The sequence below is a fragment of the Takifugu rubripes genome, chromosome 4 (genome assembly GCF_901000725.2).
Source record: "Takifugu rubripes chromosome 4, fTakRub1.2, whole genome shotgun sequence".
Lineage (NCBI taxonomy): Eukaryota > Metazoa > Chordata > Actinopteri > Tetraodontiformes > Tetraodontidae > Takifugu > Takifugu rubripes.
In genome coordinates this window covers 10,117,574-10,142,522 of record NC_042288.1, presented here as the reverse complement: position 1 = coordinate 10,142,522, position 24,949 = coordinate 10,117,574, and the positions used below count along the sequence as shown (strand labels likewise).

General features: G+C 42.7%; 2 protein-coding genes across 3 annotated transcripts; both read left to right on the top strand.

Moving 5' to 3' along the window:
* Window positions 1-12: 12 nt before the first annotated feature.
* eef1akmt2 (EEF1A lysine methyltransferase 2) lies at window positions 13-4,014 on the top strand. The gene is made up of 6 exons (XM_003963969.3): window positions 13-173; window positions 535-600; window positions 701-815; window positions 989-1,096; window positions 1,914-2,130; window positions 3,125-4,014. The coding sequence occupies exons 1-6, from the start codon at window positions 64-66 to the stop codon at window positions 3,220-3,222; spliced, it is 714 nt and encodes a 237-aa protein (XP_003964018.1). The 5' UTR covers window positions 13-63; the 3' UTR covers window positions 3,223-4,014.
* A 753-nt stretch (window positions 4,015-4,767) lies between these two features.
* LOC101062531 (protein FAM53B-like) lies at window positions 4,768-21,747 on the top strand. Of its 2 annotated transcripts, XM_029835208.1 has the most exons (6): window positions 4,768-4,913; window positions 12,614-12,894; window positions 13,825-13,879; window positions 14,929-15,488; window positions 15,573-15,800; window positions 20,563-21,747. In XM_029835208.1, exons 2-6 carry the CDS (start codon window positions 12,814-12,816, stop codon window positions 20,908-20,910), a joined length of 1,272 nt encoding a protein of 423 aa, XP_029691068.1. In that variant the 5' UTR covers window positions 4,768-4,913; window positions 12,614-12,813; the 3' UTR covers window positions 20,911-21,747. The 2 variants fall into 2 exon arrangements, with proteins under 2 accessions (XP_029691068.1, XP_011601524.1); XM_011603222.2 differs by having other exon boundaries at window positions 14,929-15,800.
* The last annotated feature ends 3,202 nt before the right edge of the window (window positions 21,748-24,949 follow it).

Here is a 24,949-nt window from a genome sequence, read left to right as displayed (position 1 = left end):
TCAGACGCAGTGTCTTCTGGGAGTTGTAGGCACGGTTTCGAATATTCTATTCTTTTAGCTAGCATGGACGTTGAAAGAGAAAGCCCAGATGGTTGCCAAAATAACTTTAACTCTGAAGAAAACAACGAATCTGATTTTGATTATGGACCTTCAAAACTTGGAACCAAAGAGTTGTAAGTGTTGTCCTTTAGCGACATTAGCGAGTTTGCTTAGTAAAATGCAGTGGTTTGTTTAGGGTGAATAGCTACGTTATAGTAGTATACTATATCATCATTCTCTCTCCCTCTCTCTCTCTCTCACACACACACACACACACACACACACATACCTACGTGTGTGTGTATATATATGTATATATATATACATAGAGAGAGACGCAGTTAGAATCATTTATTCGTCTGAGAATATCTTGTTACGGTTTTTAAGCATCAATGTTGCAATACTATGTTGTCCTGAACAGGCTGGATAAAGGTTTAAAATGTTGGCATTTTGCAGTGTAGCTGGTCTAACATTAGTGTTGTTGTTTTTCCTCAGTTGGGAGGCTTCATACAAGAAGGAGCTTGAGACATTCAAAGACATTGGGGATGTCGGTGAGATATGGTAATAAACCAAGATATATCTTCCAAACCAAATGTGAAAACTAACATGTGCAGACAATATATTTGTCTCACGGCAAAAGTCTGTTTTTCTGCCTTTTAAGGTTTGGTGAGGAAAGCATGAAACGTGTGTTGCGATGGATGGATAAGGCAAAGATTCCAGAAAATGCTGCTATTCTTGACATTGGCACTGGAAATGGAGCTTTTTTGTTGGAAATGGTGCGCTAACTATATTTTTTCACACAATGAAGTGCAAAGATCACTCACCAGAATAAAATGTAATAGTATTGCGCTGGTTGAAGCCTTCAATTTCTATTTCGGGTGAATGGTTTTGCATGTTAGTATGAAAAATCAGATTTTCACTCAGTATTTGTTTTTATCTTTCTGTGAAGGCTAAGCATGGATACAGGAATCTCACTGGGGTAGATTACTCGGCATCATCTGTAGAATTGGCCAAAAATGTCCTCCAGGCTGAAGACTTGACAGATGTCACAGTAAAAGTGAGTTTGGTAATATTTGTCTTCAAGGCCGTGCTATAAAATCACACTTCGGTTATGCAAGCATCACAAGTTGTTCACTTGTTTTAAATGCTATATTCTGTTAATAATTGTTGGCAGCTATTGTTGGGAAGGTACGTACCTTAGGTTTACTCCGGTTTTGATCTCGGTGAACTTTCAGCACATTGACCCAACATAACTAGAGAAAGAAAAGATTAGAAATATTTTTCCCACATTAGTGTAGCAGAGCTTTGGACATTAAGGATGCCCCAAAAGCAGGTGCATGTCAATTAAGAAGCAAACATATTAGAATTAATAAGGATGGTTTAACCTATCGAGGACTTTTTAAAAATAACTCTCCTGCAGTATGTGTGATACAATGGCACACAGTTTAAAGGATCCCACATCTATTGTCATGTATGGTTTTGCCCGGGCAGCCTGGGAATAGTGCATTCAGCTGAAGTCAATATTGACCCTAGACAGGCTCAGTACAGTGCTTTTATGTGTATGAATGAGTGAAAATGCGATGTTGGCATCCTTGCCTACAGTTCGTTGATTCGCTTCACTTGCGTGAAGGTACTTGTTTTGTGTGGTTGATGAATAGTCTTCAAAGGACTCTAAGGGAATGTTTGCAGCTCCCACGGGATATTAGAAAGTCAGATCTTGTATCAGACGTCAGTCTTAGCCTCAAGTCTATGACCAGTTCTGACGTCACTGCTAAAAATTCCTTCAGTGTCACCCAGTGGCAAACTTGTAGTTGTACTGGAGTGTTAATAAACAGAATTTTTTTCCCTAACATTTCCCTTTTTTTCTATTTTAGGAAATGGATTTCTTAAACTGCGACGGGAAGTTAAAGGGCTTTGATGTCTGCATCGACAAAGGAACATTCGATGCGATCATATTGAACCCAGACAACTTCAACGATGGGAAAAAACTCTATATTCAGTCTCTAAAAGAAGCTCTCAAGTGCGATGGATTCTTTGCTATCACCTCCTGTAACTGGACAAGGGAACAGTTGCTGGACAGATTCTCTGAAGGTGAGGAGAAAATGTAAAGATTGAGGTGAATATTTGTGTTTATGTATATATAGTACATGTTTATTATCTAAAGAAACCTTTGAAATTGATTGATCATTTCAGTGTTTTAATAACCGTTGTATCCAATTGCCTGTCACATTCATTTCAGGGGAACTCTAGAGAAGCAAATCATTCCTCTACTCAAAAACCATCACTGGATCAAACTGTTTTATTGTCTGTATCACTGGTTACAGAACTTGTCCTTTTGTGAATATCACATTATATTAAATAATATTAAGTCATTACCATGCATGTTTCAGAGGTTCTCCTTCAAACCTGAGGCTCACCTGGAATATATATTTGGGAGTCCGCCGGATGGAAATCTGGACATTTATGGTTGGAATAAAATGGTGATGAATTCAGGATTACATGGCACAGCTCCAGATATTTTGTATGTGCCAAACTTTGAACAGGAGGTTTTGTTGAAGGTGAACTGTAGTTACATTGCCTATAGGAAAGGTTCACCTTGTCAACGTTTTCATGCGTGGAGAAGCAGCACTTGCCTGAACACATCGATCATTCAGATTTGCATATGGGATTTGCATTTGTGGTCCTGCTGTGCAGCAGTCATGCTTCTGCTTTATTTTGTGTTAAGACACCTTCTGGTTGTTGAGCCGGGGGCAACAGCTTTTGTAGTTATTTTAATTAAAAGTTCAAGTAAGCTTCCAGTTTCTGTAACTCTTGATAACCTGCAAGGGCCCATAGAGGTAAGATGTGTCTGTTACTGACAGCTTGGGCCTTTCTGGAATTTGACCCTCTCTACTTTGGCTCTGTCTTCTTTGGTGGGAGAAATAACATTTGGTTGCCCAAAGGTTCTAGTGGTACTATAGAGGAGGTCTCCTTGTCTGTGCTCCCTCCTCAGAAAGGGCCAGACTGGGCTCTTTGATAGTCAAATCAAATGGTTTTCTGGAAACACCTGAGTCTTCTGATTTCTTTTGTCTCTCTGTCCTTGCAGGATTTGAGTTTGTGCAGGAGTTGCCTACACCCCGTTTCCAGTTTGGAGGGAAGACGGGTAACGCCGTGACAGCGCTCATTTTTAAAAGAGTTCATTAATGCACACCACCAGTGGCATCGCTTTTTTTATTTGAACCATTTGTTTTTGAGTTCTACAGAATAAATCTGTTGTTGTACTGCACTATGAAATAGATATGTAACATTTTGCAATGCATTTGAGTGCATGCTCCTCCAAAGGTTCTTTAGTATCAATGAACCAACAAGCAAAAACATACTTGACTGAGTTACATTTGTAGTAAAATATCTTTTCTTCCTAACCCAAACAAAAAGAGACTGTGTCTTGTGTCACCTGGTAGCTAATTGCATCCATCTTTCATGTCGTGAAAATAACCCACAGCTAATTAAGTCATCTGAGAACCAGGAAAGCTTGAGGTCCTGAGGACCGTGATCAAGAATGTCTGACATGAATAAACAAGAGGCCGCCGGCGTCCATGCAAGACAAGCCTATCTGCCATTTCCTTCCGTGATGGTAACATTAATAACTGTCAAACTCAGGATCTCAACTACAAACTGGGACAAGTGGTCAGGCTGAAGCTGTGGGGTGAACACAGGCAAGCTCTATAAGAGTTGTGTTAATGTGTTTTAAAATGAACAACTTAAAAATACATTGCATATATATACATGGTACATATATATAAGAGAATGCTTTAATGATGTTTTTTTGCATTTATATTTGTAAACGTTTAATATGCTGAAGATCAGTGCATTTATTAAAGGCTTTGGATGTTTGCCACCTTAAAACTGAAACATGACATGTATGTTTATAAAGTACACATTAACTACCAGGAAGTAAAACAAAAAATAAACATGGATCTATTTTGCTGTAGCCTACTGAAGTGTATAGTGTATTTAGCATGGTTTTTTTTTTCTGGTTTGGCACGCTTATTAAACTTCACTTCTATTCCACATAAGACTTTAGACTTAAAGCCATAGCCCACAGGCTGCTCTACTTGCATGAATACTGTGCTTTCATTTGAACTTCCCAGGTGTGATCGTGCAAATATTTAGGTTTTTTCCACTCCATCTCCCGGGAAACATGTTTGAAGGTCTCCTAATAAGATTTTTGAGGAGCTATTGAATGACTCCACCATGCAGCAGTGAGATTTTTCCACAGCAGGGTGAGCCATTGTGGAAGTATGAAAGATTTCCCTTTTCACCACTCCATGGATGCAATACAATCCATGACAAGTGACTTTTGAAAACGTTCTGACCTGTGATCGTGGTTGGTTCATGTGTCACAACTCATTAAAACAACCACACATCGACGTTTAGAGTTGATTGACATGTTGGCTTCATAACCTTCCAAGAAAAGCATACACAAAACACAAAGTGGAGCATGAGTATTGTAAATGCCTGAGGGAGGACCGTAGCGGGACGTACCAACTCTGCGGGGGTAAAATTGAGTACGATGCGCAAGGTGCGTTTTTCTACGTCGTCTTTGAACAATGGATATACATTTTTTGAGTCACAAGGAGATATTAATAAAATTGATTGTACATTATCTGTTGTGACTCTGATGAACAGTGTGTTTTGTGTTCTCTATGTTCCCCGCCCCCCCATCGTCGTGGTTGGTGGGTGCGCAGATACTAGCAGCAGCAGTGAGGCTCTCAGCTGCTCAGTCCTGCGCTGGAAATGCTCAACTGGTGGCTGCCACCACGAGAAACTTGTCATTACATTAATACGCCTTTTGTCTAAGATGACCTAACTGCAAAAGAGCTGCCTCTGGCCAGGTAGTATGTGTTCGGATAACACGATCTTTGCACTTGTTTTTTGTAGTGACTTGTATTTCCTTCTTCTCACTATCTGCTCATGTTGGGTTTCCTCTCTGTTAAATCGCAACAATTTGGGTCTCCTTTCATAAAATGATCAGAAAACAGATGTCACTCTGGGTCTTTTTACTCCGTAATGATAGATTGCACGACTCAAAAACACCTTCTGGCATGCAGTTCTCTGGATATCACTTGTGTGCTTTTCTAGGTTAAATCAGGAATTGTGGAGTTTAGTCTCTGAGAACCAATGTTTGGTTTATTTTCCTAATCCTTTGCCATCATTAAAAATATAGCTTATTTTTAATGGTCCCTCATTGAGTCAGCAAACTCCCCTCCATCTATCACGTGTGACCATAAAATTCATTTCAGATCCATTACCTGTGGGTGGAGAGGCACTGGGGTCTGGTTTCTTTTGACACACATCATCAGCAATGCAAGTTGTGAGACGAGATTGAAAAAAAAAAAAAGAAAAAAAAATAGCTTGCTCTTGCTCACACGGCCTGGTTGCATGTGTCCGACAACTTTCCACCACACACTTTCATATTTCTTTCAAATGATGGCAGAGTATGTGTAATTAAGCCAGCTGTCCTAGAAGGTGACTGATTAAGGCTGATGCAAAAATGATGCTGCTTTTCCTTTTTAGACATGATTCGGGAAAGATAAGATGTGCGGTGGATTATTGAGACCATATTTGCTGCAATGCTGCATTGCATGCTTATAAAACTGAAACCGTTTCGCATATTCATCCTGAAAACCAAACAGAACCAACCTTAAACCTCAGTATTTAGTAATTATGCAAGTAAAAAACACCCTCATCCTTTATTTTTACATGTAAAACCGGTGGCTGCGTGTCTCAACAGCAGGAGAGGGTTCACACATGTGGAATGGCTTTATTGCATTCTTCATTCAAAATCAAAGGCAACTGCTCCCTGAATGTGGAGCAACGCAGCACTAAACTGAATTGTTGTCAGTGATGTTTCCTCTCGTCTGTGGGTTGTAGGAAGTAACTGTTGGTGCTGGTGTTTTGCCCTTAGTAATATGGCACTGCAGTTGTTTGATCTTGTGGACAGGTTAAACACGATGTCACGAAAAACTGGTTTGGTACCAAGCTATTGTTGGTGGAAATCCTTGGAAATGTTTTTTTTAATTTTTTTTTTTACACAGCTACCGCTGTCCTTGACACACTTGAATGGCTGTGCAGTTTTGCTTGGCAGAAAATGAGTCTCAGAAAATGCAAAGCTATGGTTGAAGTAGACATTTGTGTTCGTTTATGGCTGTCCTTAAGTCAGCATTAAAATATGGGAAAATCTATTCAGAACTTCAGAGGGGTGTGAGAAAGTACTGAGTGTCCTATTATTTCTTGTGATTTTCTTCAGATGCTATTAAAATAACTATTTTTGGAGTTGCGAGGCAGCAGTTAATTTTGTCTTGTGACAGAACTGCCCGGCCAACAAACCTACAGTTGAAATTTGATGGGTAATTACTTTGCTTTACATTGTGCTGCGTGTCTTTCTGCATATTGAATACCCTGCAGCTATTGAATATATTTAAAAAAAACACACTCGCAGTTTAGCTTTGTCACAGGAATATTTGCTCTTTGTTCAGAGGAGTTTTAACGCCCAGCCTAATATCCAACACCTTGCTCTTCTGAGCGTATTACTCCCATAACATGGTGCACTTTGATTGCACTCTACAACGCCTGTGGCATTGTCTTTTGGACTTGGAGATAAGTTAGAGGTGATTTATGAGAGCATTTAGGACCCCTGGGTTTTTAAAAGGGACCACACTGCACTTCAGTGTGTGCTTGAGCTTGTGCACATTTGCAAAGTCTTTGTTGCAGGCAAAAAAAGGCCCTGTTTGAGCCCCATTCTGCCAGTGGGCAGCTGTGTGCAGAGCAGGCCACTGGTCCATTCTCTGAGTGTTAGACTCCCTCATTCCTCACACTTTTTCACCCTCTGTCAGTCTCTTTATCTTCTCCTCTTTTCTCTGTTATTGGTATTTTTTGACTATTTCTGTAATATTCTCTGTCTTTCCTTCTCTTGTTAACTGGCCCTGAGCATTATGCTGAGCTACCAGAAAATGGGTGTTAGCCATGCTTGTCTCTGCCTCCACGCTATCTTCTCCTTTCATTTCTTTCATCATGGGGACCTCCTGTCATAAGTGCTAAATAAAAAACTTCACTCATAACACTTCTCCGAAGGCACTCCAGCACAGCAAGTGTTGCTTGTGGTGCCTAATTTTGCATGTTCCTTCCCCATTGATGTGATAGATTTGTAAATCTGCAGGTTTCGACACCCACAGAGGCAGACCTGCAGCTGAAAAGAAAAGGGGCTTTCTCACATACGCCAGGCAAGCTCTCCCCAACCCCCCAAGACAGGCTCCAGACTCAAATAGAGAGCAAAAGCGTTCTGAGATGCAATAGGAATGTTTGCATGAACCATAAACAGACTGTGGTGCTCCTGCATTGTGGTAGTGATTGATCATGCCAAGTTTAAAACAGAAGTCACCTCATGGTGACACTTTACATCCTGAAGGGCTCAACGTAGATCATTTGAAACTGGCTCAAAAGCAGCTTAACTGTGGCAAGTTTGCAAGTTTGAGTTCTTTACATATTCAATATCAGAGTGTGTGTGTGTGTGTGTGTGAATATATCATTTGCTGTGAATGTCTCATTGGAATAGTTTGGTTATTGCCTGTTTTCTGTGGTTTTTAATTGATTTTGTTTGCAGTTTCACTTTTCTGTTCCTGCAACATAATTTCCTGTTAATTTCTGATAGCCTAGATTCTCCAAAAAGGAGATCTTTGTGCGGGTCTAAATTTTAAAAAGACATTAAGTGTGTTGGCATAAAAATATCAAATAAAAAAAACCCACGTTTTTTATATAGCATTTTAAAAAATAGTCATCAGCTATTAAGCAATAAAATTGTAGAACCTCTTAGCGGTTCCGGTTGGATCTTAATATTCCTGCTGGAATCTGTCAGCGCGTTTTAGATACATCTGATGTCCATTCCAAACAACAGCACAAGATCGAGCGGCTGCGAGCGTTGCAGCCTATTAGCTTAACAATTACGCAGTTAGTGGTGCTGGCAACCCGTTGATTTACTTTAGAAGCATCAGTTCAAACATAATAGCAGGATTTATTGACTTGTTATTACAGGTAGAAGAAAAGTGGCGCATGTGTCTATATTACCTCCCTCTCTCCCGTCCCTAAATAAAAAAATCGTAAAACAGATGTAGTCTTAAACTGACAGACTTGTTTATAGTTTTTAATCAATTACAGCTCCAAAATCTTCCAGCACTCTCATTAAGGTCGAGATTTGCAAGCATGACCTTTTTGATCGGTTTCACACCCCTCGTGTGTATTCTGCTGAGTAGTCAAGAGATCCATATGGTGCTCCGACACCCCCCTTCATGACTGAATGAACATAACAGTGGAATGCTGCTCATAGTTTTCTTTACATCCTCCCTCTACACCCTCTCTCGCCATTAATAGGCCCTCCAAATATGAGCGCAACATTTTGCAGTTATGTACTGTCACTGGATTGGTCAATAGGTTGCGATAATCTGTATAACATCACTTGCTTATACGCTATAAGAACAGGTCCTCCCTTATAGGACGGGGCAATTACCGGGGATTGCTCACAGCACTGGAGGTTGCCATGTAATGGATCCCTGATGGATTAAGGCTCTGGTTAGTGTGCACACAGAACAAACCCGCCAGTCATGGATAATGGAAGAAACCGCAAATGGGAAGGCAAGGATTGACGGGGAGGACTGGTGGATTGGTTTTGTAATTAGAGGGGTACCTGATGTAAGCGGAGGCACAGCATGCAAAGGTCACTCCGGGGGGCAGGAGGCCCTATACCTACCTTCATTCGAACAGAAACACCTGATCCTGCTGCTGCTGTCTAGCTTCTTAATATTTTAGTTAAGTTCCTTGCCTCATATACTTGGGCTGCCCCCCGCCCCACCAGATTGCCCTGTTTCTGCTTGCCATGTTGTGCTTGCAGGATCCGTTGTAGTAGAGCTGCTGCTCCACAAACTGCCCTTGTCCAATAGTCCAGTTTCCTGTAACAAACACTCTCACTGATAAAGAAGTGATGAGCTGTTCAGATGCGATTCTTCACTGGCCAAGGCTTGTGTTTTGTGTTTTCGCTGCCATGGCGACCTGTTAAATTGCTCATAACAGTGCAGCCTCTGCTTTCTGACATAGGTCAGAGAGAGACTGACCAAATCAATGAACACGGCAGATTGTTCATCATTTTCATTATCAGCTCATTGGAAGTGAAGTTAGCCTTATCTTCAAGCTAAGTAAACACAGCGGGGGGCTAGTCCAGGAACTGCTTACATACTTTCTTAAAAACCAGGATAGGATGAGATGGGTACATATTTAGCTCTTTTTATATAAAAAAAAAAGAAATTAAAATGAAGATGGTGTCAGGGCGCATTGTGGATGACTTACAGTCGTCTCTCTTCTGTTTGGTAATGTAGTCAGAGCGTTCCACACCCAGTTCGGCAGCAGCATGTGACCACAAGCAAAGCACAAGTACATTGCAAAGGGAAGTGAGCTGGTTATGAGCCTTATGCTTGCTTATCTTCACACGCGCTTAGCAGCACGAAGAAAAACACCTGGTAGTACGCACTGGGCAACAAGTGACATCACACAGCCAGGAAAGATGACATAAAATACTGTGAGTTTTGCGGGTGTGAAGACCGACGTTTTTGATGTCAGAAGCTCATCGACCTGTGGTGTTTTCTTCTTCAGTGTCTGGCACAAATGTGCCTGGCTGAATTGGTGTTAGGACTTTCTGTGGTGTAGCGGGATAATTAAAAGGAAAAGCAGGTCCATGACAAAGGAGATAAAGCGTCAAATGTAGGTCAGAGGCAGAGCAGGGACAGCATTGAAATTGATTCCACCATACTTAATGGTTACGGACCAAGACCTTATAGGATTCTATGTCTGATTAAATGGGAAGACAAAGTGAAAAGCATTTCCATTTAAAAATAAAATAATATATGATGATACACATTCCAAAGAAACAAAATATCTTTTGAAATATATGATATCGTTGGGGTGTAGTTGAGGGCTGTTGTATGCAAAAAAAAACCAACATTGAATTTTGCATATGGAAACTAAAACTTGTCTGCTCACAAAGACTTGAAGGCGTTTTATTGTTTATGCACTTTGGAAAATGTGTTTGTGTGATGGCATGTTGTTTTTGGCCAGCACTCCCGGGCCACTGGGTGCCAGGGAGATAGCGAGACAATTCAATGATATGTCTTGACCTCCACAGGACCACATTTATGACCTTGACACCAATATATCAGATAAGCATGACTGCACTTGGACAGTGAATTAACAATCGCCACAAAAGAACCTTTAGGAAAGACAGAGCGTTTACGTTATTTGACTTTATCAGGTCCACACATCAACAGCTGGTCTTTTTTCCTCCAGAAAATCCTTTTGAGCCACTCTCAAAGTAGAAATTACGTCGCACCTTCTCTAATTAAAATCAAACCTGCTTTCTTCATGTCTGTTTGTCTCTTGTTATTTCATTGATTTGAATGGAGCTGGTTCCCTCTCAGCTGCAGCCACCTATCAAAGTCTTGACACCAGACGCGCTCCACACAAGTATGCAGTAACCAGAGCCAATTGGTGATGGACACCAAACACCCCGTCAAAGAACTTTAGGGGGGGTAAATAGGCTTCTATTCATCTGCCTGTACAAATCTCAGCCTGGGCATGGAGCCATATTATCTTAGCTGCCCTTTCTAGTGCCCTCCTGCTATTGTGAGCCAAGAGCTGCTGTCTGCACCCATGCATAAATCTTAACTGGAATTACCATGAGATTTTACTTTATAATGGAGGTTGAAACATTGTGTTTCTCATAGGGCCAAACGTTAAAAATAGTTTCCATTTAACGATGACCATTTCCTTCTTTTGTTTTGTCATGGTTTCTTCTTCTTCTCCGGCGTGCTACTGGCATCCTGACAAATAGGGTCTAAAATGTTGATGCCACTGAAAGGGGAGCAGCACTACACAGACGTCTACAACGGGTCGTTAGGTAGAATATGAGCGATAAGGATCGCAAAGGTTTGTGTTTAGGCCTATCCCATCCTGTTCTGTGAACCGTCTGTTTTCACTTCCTGTTTTTCTGTTTGATAGTAAAACAGCAGCAATCTTAATTTAAATGTTGGCATGACTCACTCCAGGCAGTGAAGATCTGCTTGACAGGTCCCACTCTGTTAACCTCACTTCATTAAGCAAGTATGGCTGCAGGTCTGACTTCGCACTCGCTCTGCCCTCTCCCATGACCTTTCATTCAGTTTAGTCGCCAGTCGCCTGCAAACTACACACATGTGAGTGCAGGCGTGCAGACGTGTGTGTCCAGCCTCACACACAGAACCCAGTGAGACGGTTACCAACCCATCGCATCGTTCCACCAGCTTTCTGTAACGACTTGTGATGAATACCATGCCTCTCAGCTCCCACTCTGTTGTACACTCATAAAAACACCCCCCCACGCTGACTCTCTCTCACTCACACACACACATACACACGCCACCCTGTTGTACCGGAGCACCCGTTATTCAGTGTGAGCCTGAATCAGGAAGGCAATCTGCAAAACTGATCAAGAACAACATTCCCTCCTCCTCTGAGTCCCAGCACCAACACCAGGCCCTCTCGCCTGTGGAGGCCCAGTTGTGCTCCACTGACTCTCCGGGATAAATGGAGATAATGGGAGTCATATGCTCGCAGTTGGTTTGAGGCACACCGACATGAAACATTTATAGTCTTCATGTAGTCATGGGGCCTGGGAAGAGGGAGGTTGGGAGAGGTGACATAATGAAACACATTTTGTCAAAATTTTCCCAAGTCCCCACAAGACCCACCTGTCCATCTTGTTTATGACGTTTCACTGTTTTTCTTCCGTTGAGCTTGTGTTGCATCTTCACACACTTGTTTCACACCTAGCAAACGCTTACACGTGTCGCTCTAAAACACATTATGTAAGTGCAACAAGCCTTACTACACAAAACCACATGTTGCGCATGTCGGACTCCAGCATGCATGGAAAATCCATTAAGCTCAACTCTGCAGCAGAAATCTGTCATTAGCAGGAGTTGATTGGGGGGGCTCCTTTTTGTACGTCGGTGCTCCTAATTGGTGGTTAGCAGTTGGCTAAGGCTAATACTGTAGACTTAGGCCGATGATCGCTTCCCACTTTGCTTTCTGGATGTTGAAAGATGATCATTTCCCCACAATCCTTTCATGCACTGAGTCGTGTCAGTGAGGCTGTGGAGACGAGCCGTGATGAGGGGTGTCTGTCGCTACACCGTCTCCAGCTCCCTTTTTCTTTCAATCTTGTGTTTACAGTCTGTTCATAAATAATAATTGTAATTTGATAACATGCAGACAGGAAAAATGAACTGAGGAAGCAACTGAAAATTTACCCGCATGGCTTCCTGTAGCCTCGTGCTGACTCATTCTGTCACCGTGTCAGTTTATATGCTCATATAAATAAGCTGTTTGTGCTGTTATTTCTTATTTCTCGTGGGCTGTGGTGAAGAATCATGGCTTCGGGTCAGCTGTCAATCCTGAGAGAACACTGCGCCTGTGTTGGAAATCTAAATGTGTTTTTATGTTTTCCTCAACTCAGGCATCAGGTCAAGTGTCAGAACCTTCATCCCTACCTCCTTCACTATCCAGCAGCACTTTACCAACCCTCTGCAGATGGGAGGTCACCGAGCAGCCAAAGGTTTCACCCAGATGTGCCATCGCGTCTCCGCCCTCAACTAAGATGTCTGCTGCTGGCTGTCTTCTGCATCTGCGCACAGTTGAACGGAGCTGCAGGTTACCATGGTGATCATTTTCTTAAAAACACTGGAAAAGAAGAAGGGCGTCAGTGATGTAAGGTCCAAGATCGTCGAGAGGCAACTGGTGAGAAAGACATAAAACAAGGCCAAGTCTGCTGTTTCACACCGTGATTTTGTGATTAACCTACGTTCCACATGTACATTATGATACAAAAGTTAAATATTTTATGTATAACAAACACAGAACTGTCTAAATCAGAAATTCCACATCGATGTCATTTCGATTTATAATCAGGCAGATTTAAAGCAGAGAGGACCTTTGGCTAAAATGTGATATTTTAACAATTTAAATCCCTTATTATATTCATTTGTATTATTTCTAGCAAACTAGAAAAGTTAAAGTTCAAATATCGGGCCTTAATATTTACACGTTCAGTTGCATATTCCAGCACTCCCCCAGAATTTTGTATCTATCTGCTCTTCTGCAGGAAACTTTGCTCATTTCATCCTTTTGAAACTAAAACAGAAAGTATTGTTTTAAGTATTCTTTTCCTGCCTTTGAATCTCCACTCGAATGTATAATCGGCCTGAGCCCGATGGCTTCTGGATTCCTACCATCTATGCGCCTGTATCTAAGATTTTCCTCCAGTAGATGATGAGATCAGCCATGAATGATGGCTTTTTTTTTTCTTTAGCCCTTTGCAAAGTTTGAGAGATCGTCTGAAATATCATAAGTCTCACAGCTGCCAACCTTGCAAACATTTCCAAGGTGTGTCTGGTAGGGGTGGATCTGGTTAAATTCGCAGCATTTCATGGGTGTGTGTTTTAAAATAGCCTCTTTTGCAAATTGCTTATAGCTGCATTCTGATGAAACTAAAGACCTCATTTCTAAAGTTCAAACACCTCAGCACAACTGAGCACTGACTCTAAAGACTACTGATATTAATCTGTACTGATAGTGTTCTTCTCATATGATTGGCAACTGAGCACGACCACGGTAAACCTTGTTTCCTTTCTGCTTCTTCACTGCCTGTCCCTGCTTGTGTTGCTACAGCGTGACCTCCACACCATGAGCAGAGGGACCACCCTCTTCTCCCGTGGAACCGTGGGTGAGTTGATCTCCATTCTTTCTCACCGTTTTGTCCTTCGCCTTTGGAATGTAAATGCATTTAGATGGTATCAGCTGAGGTAGGGTCCTGTCGAAACAACAAGTATTTGAGATGTTACAAAGGAATTAGCCTTTGAATCCTTTGATCAGGGGAACCATCAAGGTCAGAGACCCTCATTATAAGGTCTCTTTCTTTATCCACTCAATCTTGCTGACTTTCTTCCGTCTCCCTCTGCGTCAGTCACTCATCCCCCTCTCATGATCAGGGTGCACCTGCTGCCACACAACGTTGCACACCCCTCTCATGGGAGTGAACTGTAATTGAATATGCTGTTGCCTATGTCAACAATTTCCCTTCGGCTCTGTTGGCGTTGCAGTAATTACCCCCTGTGCTAAGAGACACGTTACCATTCATACAAACCCCTGCTATTACTCACTGTCACTATTTTTCTTTTGGGACTGGCAGTGATGTCAGACGGAGAGTACACAGTTTGCCATTTCTACTAGCCGTTGTCGTTCACATAGTCTGTCGTGTCTTCTGGGATAAAACGGGATTTCTTCATTCAAAATGTGGCCTTCCGACATCCAGCTTTGTCTCTCTGTGTCACGTTGTTTCCCAGCATTCCTGCCAGGTCAACGCTGTAGCCCCCAGTACATTGTTTGTCCTCCCCAAAAGGTTGCCCACCAGTTTTGGGCAAGCATGCCGTCTTGAAGACAAAGCATCTGAGAGGATGGGATTTGAATCAGCAAATAACCCCCCCCACCCCCAAAGCTTTTATAGATTTTTACTTTACCACTTAAACTGGGTGTTTACAGGCACTCTGGCACTTTCCTTCAGTTTCTTCCTTGAACCTTTGTACAAGCTGAGACAGTTGGCGGATTAAACGAATTTCATATTGAACTACTAATTGGTCCCTTTAAGTATATTACTAGTACAAAACACATGTGCGACTATTTGGGAGATATTTGTTCCTCCTACATTTTTAATGGTTTACCTATTAACTTAAGTGCTTGGAGCTTATTGAGAGTGTATTGGTTTTATCTTTGCAGATGCAGAGAGTCGGCTGGATCTGTGGCAGACCTGTTCCATCCAGCAGAGAGTACCCTGCCGGTCTGGAACCAGTCTGGAGAGCCTGTGGGATGTGGTGCCTGAGCCGGCGAGCTGGAACTGGGCCAAGGACCCGGGCAGCGCCACTGCAATCACCAGTCTGATACAAGACCTCAGTCTCGGTGATAGCATGAAGGCGGGGTCCGTTTCCCATAACACATGCACCTCCGCGCGTTACAGTCCCACAGCTCCCAGCCAAGCTCCCACAGCCCCCCCAAGCAAGCGTCAGTGTCGCTCTCTTTCATTCTCTGATGAATTCAGTGGGTTTCGCTCATCTTGGAAGCCCCAAGGTTCCAGGGTGTGGACAACAGTGGAAAAACGAAGGTGCCACAGTGGAGGAAGTGTCAAGGGTGGAGGGGGGTTTTCCAGTGGACATTTTCCCATCATGCAACGAAGCTCGAGCTTTAGTTTGCCCTCGCGCTCCAGCATATCTTCTGATGGATCCCTGGACCTGACGTTCTTCAACCGCCTGCCTCCGTACCCTCAGTTCACAGCCTCTCCAGTCTGTCCTATCTCTCCTTCCACCCATCATCCCCACTCTCAGCGCCACGCCTTCCTCAGGCCCCTCTCCCTTTCCAATGAGCAGATCAGCCTGCCAGAGCACCAAGTGGAAGAGGCATCAGAGGCCAGCTCTCCAGACTCCACACCAGAACTGGGCAGACGGGCGAGCCAGAGACCCGGGGCCACCAGGTGTCTCTCCCGGAGCAGGTCCCAACCCTGTGTGCTGAACGACAAAAAGACGGCGATGAAGCGCAGGAGGCCTGAAGATGCCCAGGAGCAGCGGCCCTCCTTGGACCTGGCCAAGATGACTCAGGTTAGTTAAATGCTGACATGCACAGACAAGCACTTGCATTCAGGCTCATGATCTAGTGGATCTCTACTTAATCCTGGAGCAAGCATTACTCTTTGTGATTTCATTTAAAAAATCCCTGTTCAGTTTCATGCTGCAAAACGAGCTCTGTTGCATTTAATTAAGCACTCGGCCATACAGACAATTACATATAAACACTTTAGCCTCAAACATCTCTCTGTTTCTCTGAATGTTTTTCAATATGATTTGGGCCTGGATTAAATCGAGTTATGTTAAGTTTTCTGGATTGTCAGAGCAAGGATTTAGTGGAACCGCTCTGGGCTTCTCTCGGGGAGTGGCGTTTCCTAAAGAAGCATTCCTTATGGTTGGTCGGGCTGTGTAGTGCCACGCTCTAGGAAGCCTGTCTCCGGTTCATCATTTCATTTATTCTGTTGGGTAAACGACAATCCAAAGGTTGGAACCAATACCCTTCATTAGTTTTGTTTCTGGAATCTTTGACCCTTATTTCAATTTATCATTTCCTTTTTGCTTCATTCCAATTGTTTGGCCTTTGTCCACTAACAGAGCAACTGAGGGGATTAAGAGTGCAGATATTTGGATGTGCAGAGTTCTGATTTGCTTTCCGGTCACACATATTTTTTGGTTTTTCAGGTCAAAGCAAGTAGCAAGAGAACATGAATGACCACAGCCAGATTCATATCCAAAATAGAACTATTTAAAGCTCTTAATCGTTTACAGGCAATCAATTACATGGTGATGTGATTTCAATGTTGCTTATTTCAGTCCTCTGGAATTCAAACTAAGCTGTAGTACAGGCTGCAAATCCCAGAACCCACCCGTACTTGCACAAGTTATCAAATCACAGCTGATTTATAACTTTGATTTGATGCCCTGAAATTACCTGTTATGGAAATATTGTCCTATTTCTGGTTTCTTATTAGAAGCGCCGTCAGTTTATCCCCTCGACCCCATTTTTCCCAACGTTCCCAGCTGCTCACTCTGAGGACCTGGCAGGAACTGGATCAACAAGGGATCCTCCTTGCCAACGAGGAGGATCCCTTTCAGTGTGCCAACAGCCAGAAAGGGAAAATCAGGCACATTGATATGCACAGATGCACAAACACACCCTCACAGTTTTGCATCGCCTCTAGCTGCAGAAACATACAAATGCAGATTTCTGCAGATGATCTTAATAGTCTCTGTTCTCTTCGAACAACCAGAAGTGTTTTAAGAGATTTTGTGTTTTCTCAGTTTTGGAAACCTCATGAGTACTTCTGTTCAGCTCAGTTGAATGGAAGTTATTCCAGATGTTTTATTGCTCTGTTTACTTTCTCTTGAATGTTTTCATGAGGTGTTGCCCAGCAGAGTATAAATTAAAACTTCTGCTCTTTCATTTGCCTTTTTGATGTACTATATTAGTCAGGCATTATTGGTTTTTCAATCCCTCTGCCGTTAACCAGTTCAGGTCAAAGGCCTCCTGTGGCGTACGTGGGTGTTTAGAAATGTTGTATGAAGATTCACGTTCGTGTATTTGCTTGTTGACTTAGTAAGTGATCTAACTAGTGCCCTTCTCCACTCGTTCTACACCCATTTGTTGGCAGTTTGACAGCCCTGCTTTGAGCAATGAGTAAAGGGTTATTATATCTCACACCTACACACACTTTCCACAATGCATTCTCTGTTGAATAGGCGTGTGGGGATGAGTTTTATGACCTAAACCAGCCCAGATTCAGAAAAGGAAAAATAGAGGTTGTGGCTGCGAAGGGTTATAGTTCCCTAGTGCTTGTTGTCAATGGAACTTGTTAGTGTAATGCAGGCTCAACCACGTCCTGATGGGTGTGTATTCTGTTGATTCTTGTCATGTTGATAACCTAGAACTTTACTACTGTAACTGTTTACATACATTCGTCTCACAAAATTCCTCGAATAATCTCTCCTGTCAACTATGCACTGTACTGTATATCAGTTTGCTCTTTTGTCCGCTGCCTTGTTTTTATCCCTGGCTGCCGTCCCGACTTGGCTCTTCGTTGTTTTTTCCTCAGTGGGTGTAGCAAGCTGTCAAATAGAGAATGTTATCTGTTGATTCTAGGTCACTTGCAGAGTGGCTGTTGCTTTTGAGGAAATGGCCCGTGTGAAGCTAGTCCTGCAGCTTTCATTTTGAGGGCTTCATGTCTGTCAATCCGTGTTTTAGTTATCCGTTTTTATGGTAGTGCAAGTAGGATTTTTAAAAAAGGGATGTGTGGAATAAATGCATGTTCAGGAAAGGGCTGTTGGGGTGATGAAAGGGGTTATTATTTTTACAGAGACGCTTGCAGAAAACTCTTCTCTATTCATATCTGTCTGCGAAGTTCAGGCTTTTGTGCTCTACACCTCCTCACTTCATGTCACTTCATTCCTTGGATGGCAGAGATGGTGCTCATGGCTGGCAGTCAAACCCCATGACCTATCGGGAACACCTAGGTGGGCTCCTTTAGTTATAGTGCTGGCTTTGTTTAGGACGCGTCCTGACATGTCTGAGAAAGAACGCATCACCCGAAAAACAAGTGTGCATATACATGCATGATCTCAGTCTGTTCTGAGCCTTTGCGTCAACTTGACGTGTTTACCAGACTTCATTCTACCTGGAGGTATTCAGTTGAGCCGTCTGCGGTACAGGATGAACCAGACAAAACTGCAGATCAAAGCTTTCCATGTACACTGATGGGATTATGCTAATTAATGTTGGTGAAGGGGTTGAATTGTTGTCTGACTGTCAGAAGTGAATTCATTACTTTTGCCTTTGTTTGCACCTCAGACCATTGTTTTATTTTACACTTGTTTGCCGTTGGCGGTCTGTTTGTACGCTGTCACTGGATGATTTTTTTTTATGTTATCTAATGTCAGCAACCACCTCATCCAGAGAAACACACGTGTGTCATTTTTCTTTTTAAAGTTTTAGGTCAAGTTCACAATTGCTTGTTTGCCAGAGTACTCAGCGGGGTTGATCTTTGCTGTTTGCCTTAAATATCACGAGGGTGTTTGCCGAACCAGTTAGCTCGTGTGTCTCCCTCAGGGTTCTGGACCACATGTTGACAAAAGAGTGAAAACGAGTAATCCAGCTCATCTAAAGAGATTCAAACCACAATATAGTATTATGTCATGCTCAGTGTTTTAATGCCGTATATGGCCTGCGTGAGTTTACCTTTATTAGTCTGGCTCACATTGTTGATTCTTCTCTCTTTTTTTTAATTAAAACTGTCTCAGTGCACAGTTGGTTGGTATTAAAGAATATGGTCTGGATGGTTCCCATCTGGTTTGAAATCAGTGTAAAAACACAAAGGCAAATCTGGGTACACAGCAGAAATCCAACCTCTCCCCCAACCTGCCACCGCACCCACCCAAATCCCAGTCAGCCACGGTATGTTTTATAGAAAGCATATTGTGGAGACGCTGTGTCTCCCCTTCTTTCTCCTTTCCTTTCGTCTGCTTCTCTGCTGTGATAATTAGTAGTGGGGTAATGCTGGGGGTTGAACAGAGAGAGCAAGGCTATAGAGATCCTATTTTCCATTCCAGTGGGGCAACTAGTGGCCTCTCCTACTCCTTTACTGATTAAGCTTTCAGAGAGGCACATATGTGCACTTTAAAAGTGAAAATACGTAAAACTCATACAGCCAAAATCATGTGTTACACTTTTCTTTTGGGCTGAGCTAAGCCTGAGCCCGGAAAAGGTAATTGTTGGCCTGGAAAGCCTAATAAAGTGAGATTTAAAAAAGAGACACTCCCAGTTCCATTGTAACTGGAAAAGAAATGCCCGAACACACTGAGGAGCATTAGTGGTGTCCGTCATGTAAGCTGAAGCTCTATTGAGAAAACCTCGTCTCTATTCACCTCTGTGCCTCCAACATCTGCTGCCGGAGCACTCGAGGGATCATTAACCCCCTCACTAGACTGCATGGCTGCCTTTCTTTGTTGCTGAGAGGAATTCAGGATGGGAAGCGAGAACGATCTGGCGAACGGGGAGATTGCCTCGTGTTTTAAATCCCTCTGAATAGAGGGAAATCGCAAGGAGTTCCTCAAAGGCAGATTCTCCTCGACTGTCTTTAGTGCAAAAGTACAATAATTTGTAAAGACTGCATTTTTTTTTTTTTTTACAAATCTATTGTGAAAGGAGGGCCCTCCACTGCATGTTTAGTTTACGGTTACGTGCACATGGAGGTGTAGGGCAATGTTTGAGGGGAGTTGAATGGAAACCCACAAAAGGCTTTCCTGTTTTAAACAACCCAGCAGGCCCAGACTTTGTGTGTGCTCTGTCTGCGTTCTGCCTTTAGAGCTACATTAGCTGCTTTCACAATGAGTAGTTGTAAGAACTTCAAAATAAGAGCTTGTCGTCTCTTGGAGCCACACGCGGTAGTTTTTCTGTCAGTCGCAACGTTACAGTGACATGAAGCGTCATTAGTATGCATCATAATTTAACCATAGGATGCTGACAGTTAAGTATGCCGTTCTTGGTTTTGCATGTGCCTTTGGACAAACGGCAATAATGAAACACTGGTAATTCCTGTTGCTGCGGTTCAGCCCCTAAAGATGAGACTTTGTGAAGAATTCTCGCATAATTAAATGATTCTTGGCTCCTGTGTTGCAAAAATACACAAAGAAAGTTCCTCCAGTGAATAGTGGATTGGACCTGTGGAGTAGTCCTCCAGTAGGAGGGGGCAAAATAACAAGAAGGTCAATTCTGAGTGAGAGATACAAACCAACATTTCCTCTTTTTTCCCCCTTTGTGCAGAAGCTTCAGACTTTTCAGAGCTTGAGCTGCCCGGGATTCTCATCCACCGACGGCAGCCAATCAGACCTGCTCACCCCCACTTCAAGGAACTCCATCCAGTCAGATTTCACCGCCTTACGCGAGCTGGGTCTGGAGTCCCGGCGCGATGTGGCGCGAGATGACGAGGAAGAGGAGGAGGAGGATTCCTCATACGAGGATCTGGATAGTGACTCGGCGTGCAGCGTGGACTCCCGGCCCCGGTCCCCTGTGAGTGGCAATCACACTCTCTGGAAGGGCGATCGTGGGACACAGAGGGACATTTTCCAGCTTGGGGGCGAGTTGGATCTTGACCAGATTGAGAGAAACTGAACATTATATAGGAGATTTTTAAAGACTTTGTATGGACTGTTGTTGAAATTTATTGGACACTGAAGATGTACTAAGAGATGCCTGTTATGGACGTGAGAGTGGAGACAGTTATTGTTCATTTTGAAAGGGAGAGTTAGTGTTAGAATGTGGTATAGATCAAGGATCATTTACTTCAGTTATGGATGGCTTATTAATAGCACATTTGCCTTCAACATTCTTATTATCTGAATCAAAAAGGAATGACGTTAGTGTGGATGTTCAGTATAACTCAGGAGCTGGAAAGTGAGGGTCAGCCTTAAAGGTTTAAACTGTCTTTTCAACCTGATGACCTTTCCAAAGTCGGTTAACCGTGGATATTTTAGTACTGTAGCAGTAGCTGGGCTCTCCTGTCTGTAGCTCAAATTGTTTTGAGTTATTCCAGAAAAAGTGGGGCCATCAAGAATAGGGTGCAGTGTGCAGGTAGAAGACCGTGTCTCCTCTTCATCATTCACTTTGTGCACGCAATAAAATCAGATGTATTTCTCACTGAATGTAGGTTCAATAAGCTTTATGAAGAGTTCGTTTAAACAAAAGGACGTTGCCTTCTCCTGGATCTTTACTCTGCCTGTTCTCTTCAAAAACTGGCCTCCGTCAAGGCACCTTTCCTGACCTTTTTGTAGTTTAATATGCAAATTGTATATTTAAATTTAACACTGAATTTTAATGTTTTCAGTTCTAATATCAATCTATATTTTTCTAAGAACCTGTTTTTTTTTTAATGAACTTCTTGTGAAGGAGAAAGACTACAAGGCCTTACTTGTAACCGAATGGACATAATAAACGTGCAACCTGCGCTCATCTGGTCTGATTTGTTTTATCTCGCGAACGAATGCTCGGGATCGCAGTGCAGGACCACCTCTTTGACACATCAAGGGCATGAATCTGCTGCAATCCTTCCAACTGCTCTAGAAGTTTACCATTACCCCCCCCCCCCCCCCCCCCCCCCCCCCCCCCCCACGCTCATTCCCTGCGTCACATTACAGAGCAAGGTCACCCAAGGTCTCGCTGTTGTTTTTGAACACCCATAGGTGCATTTTTGATGTCCTCTATGTTTACGGGGCAGATTCTATCACTATTGTCTTTTCACAGTGACGTTAATATAAACACCTGCACGCTGCACTTGTGGGGCTCACCGGCCCCAAACAAAATGGCAGGAAGTCTAGACATGGAATATCCCTGGCCGGTAACACTGCAGTGACCAGAGGAGGTGATGTCAGGAGAAAATGTCCCAGGCAGACAGTCGTTTCAGACGGGCCAGGTTGTTCCTCCCTGGGATTTCCTATCGCGTCTCTCTCATGTCTGTCCAAGCGGCTAAAGCCGACTAGCACTCATCACCTTTGAGCTTCAACCGGGGTTCCAGTTTGGAATTTAAATCTTGTGTCATCAACCCTGGTTACCAGTAAGGCTGCGACTGAGAGAAACTGATAGGGTGAGTTGTTTCTTTTTTCCATCACGTTGAGGAAAACAGTGTTTACAGCCAAAACAGGATGTTCTAGTCAGTTGTAGAGTGTGTTGGTTGTGGCCTTGAAGGAGGATGAACTTTTAGAGTCTCAACCTCGAGGTTAGCTCCATCAGTGAACATCATTCTATTGCTCTTTCTCTTCTTTCCCAGTTTGCTCCTAGATGTTTTAGGAGGGTGATGAAATATGAGCGAGAGAGCATAAAATTTAAATGATGAAAAATAACGAACTGGGATTGCAACCAAGCATCTGTTCACACCTCATTTTTTTTAAAACCGGACACGAAAGGCTGGAAACACAAAATCCCGTAGCCATGAACAGTATTTTGGTTACACGCTGTTCCCAAAGGTCAGTGAACCACAAACACACACATGCATATTTCCTATCTGGCAGGAAGCACAGGCAAAGCGGGGGAGAGAGTTAATATCTGAGGTAAAAGTGCTATAAATAGGGAGCATTGTTGTTGTGGCTGGCAAACATAGACTTTGGATAGAGGGAGACGGGAAAGGCCGCAAATTTACAGCACCCTGGGTCGCAACGCCTCGATTACACAGGAGAAAAACATGGCTGTGTTCATACAGAAACTTTTCCGCGTCAGCAAGAACCATCCGAGCTGAGCTCCAGACGTCGGTTTGACATGTTTGCAACAGGTTGAATGAGAATCCCGTTTAGATTTCGGTTGCCAAGTACAGCTCCCATTTTCAGCCATCTTTGAAGGTGTGCGTGCGTATGTGCATGTGCTTGTATGTGGCTGGAATACAGGCTACAGATGGCTACTAGTTAGACAGAATAGACATGGGAGTTTAAGGTGGGCTAAAGCAACAGCCAACAGCAAATGCTAGTGAGAAATGATAATTTATTATGAACAAATACAGATAATGATGATGGGCTGAATGATTAATTGTGTTTTTATCAGAACTCTTAACTATTGCTAATCAACAGTAAAATGTAACTGCATTTCTAGGAAACCAGTACTGGTACCAGTTAAATCCTTACTGCTTATATAGTAGCTGTGTTACATAATAACAACAACAAATATAATAATAATAATAATAATAAACATATGACAATAAGGAGTGGGTATCAACAGCCATGTTGTTTAGATTTTAAATAGGAGAGATAGACAATATAATTATGCATGTGTGTATATATGCATATCTGCATATCATAGTTGCACGCACACACACACACACACACACACAGATATGCATAATTAAAGTGTAATATATTCAGTGAAATGGTTGCTCTGCAGATATTGCCTTTACACTCTGGGCAAGTGTTAAAGGAACACCATGTGCTTTAGACAACGTGCTCATGGTGTCCGAGCCAGTTGTGTTTATCTGGGTGTACGTGTGTACTTCAGAGATGTCCGGAGACGACTGTACTGGTGAGACAGGTGGCCGCCAGTGTCACATGTCACTGATTGACTAATGCTTTGCTCAAAGGTGAAGGAGAGCAACCCAATACTTTGTCACCATGGTTCCCATGAATGCCTGACACTCCCCTTCAGCTCTGCATTTTAGTGTGATTTACAGCTTCAGAATACCCCATAATGACTGTTTTTGTTATACGCCAGCCACCCAGGAGTACCTGAAAACCTCAGTACTGTAAACTTATATTAGCCAAAGAAGCTTTGTAACAGTGTTATTCTGAAAGTGAAAGAACATTTTTCCTAATAAAGACAGTTTTGTAGATTATTGTAATCTTATATACTGCATAATAGATATTTTTGGAATATAAATAATTTGACAACACATGCCACCGCTGCAGCATGCCCTGGAAAGCACCCATCATCCTGCCAACTGTGGAACAGCAAGTGTTCTGCGCAACATCTGTCACCAGCATTGAAATAAAGGTAGATGACACATGGCAGCGTCATATCATTGCACGACAGTGAAGCCATTAAATCATGGGATGTCTGTGCCACAATCCAGGCCCGGTGATGCCTTTTGGAGTCCACAATCTCCTCCATGTGACCAGTTTCATAAAACAGCTCAGAAGTTTTTAATGGCCCAAAGGGGGAAAACAAATACTGGAACTGGTGCAGGTAGGAAGGACACGTACACTGCAACACATATTCCCTTTTAGCTTTACATTGTATAGATTGAGTAAATTGCATTTTATGAACTAATTTGATGAGCTAATTTAAACCAATGGTTCATTCTAATGTGCACATTCAATTAACTGCCTATTCAATTCTTTTATCTTCTAATGTAATCTTTTTCCCTTCTATTGGGGGGGTTTGGTCCAGAATGACATTTTTAATCAGAATGATCAATTGTTAAAAATTGTTCAAATCTGCTCTCTATCTTTTCCTTGCAGCTGTCCGTGATACAAGATGAGATTGCCGGTGATGAGCGTCACCCCATCGTGAACATGTTGACTCGACTGCGATAAAGCCTGGAAAAACTGAGAACTTGTGCTGCAATGCATCTCATAAATTGCAGTTTATGGGGAGCAGATGGTAACGGCGTTTGGTGCAGGACTTCTTTCACAGTAACTCATTCAAATCAAGCCTTCCCCTCAGAAGACTGACACAG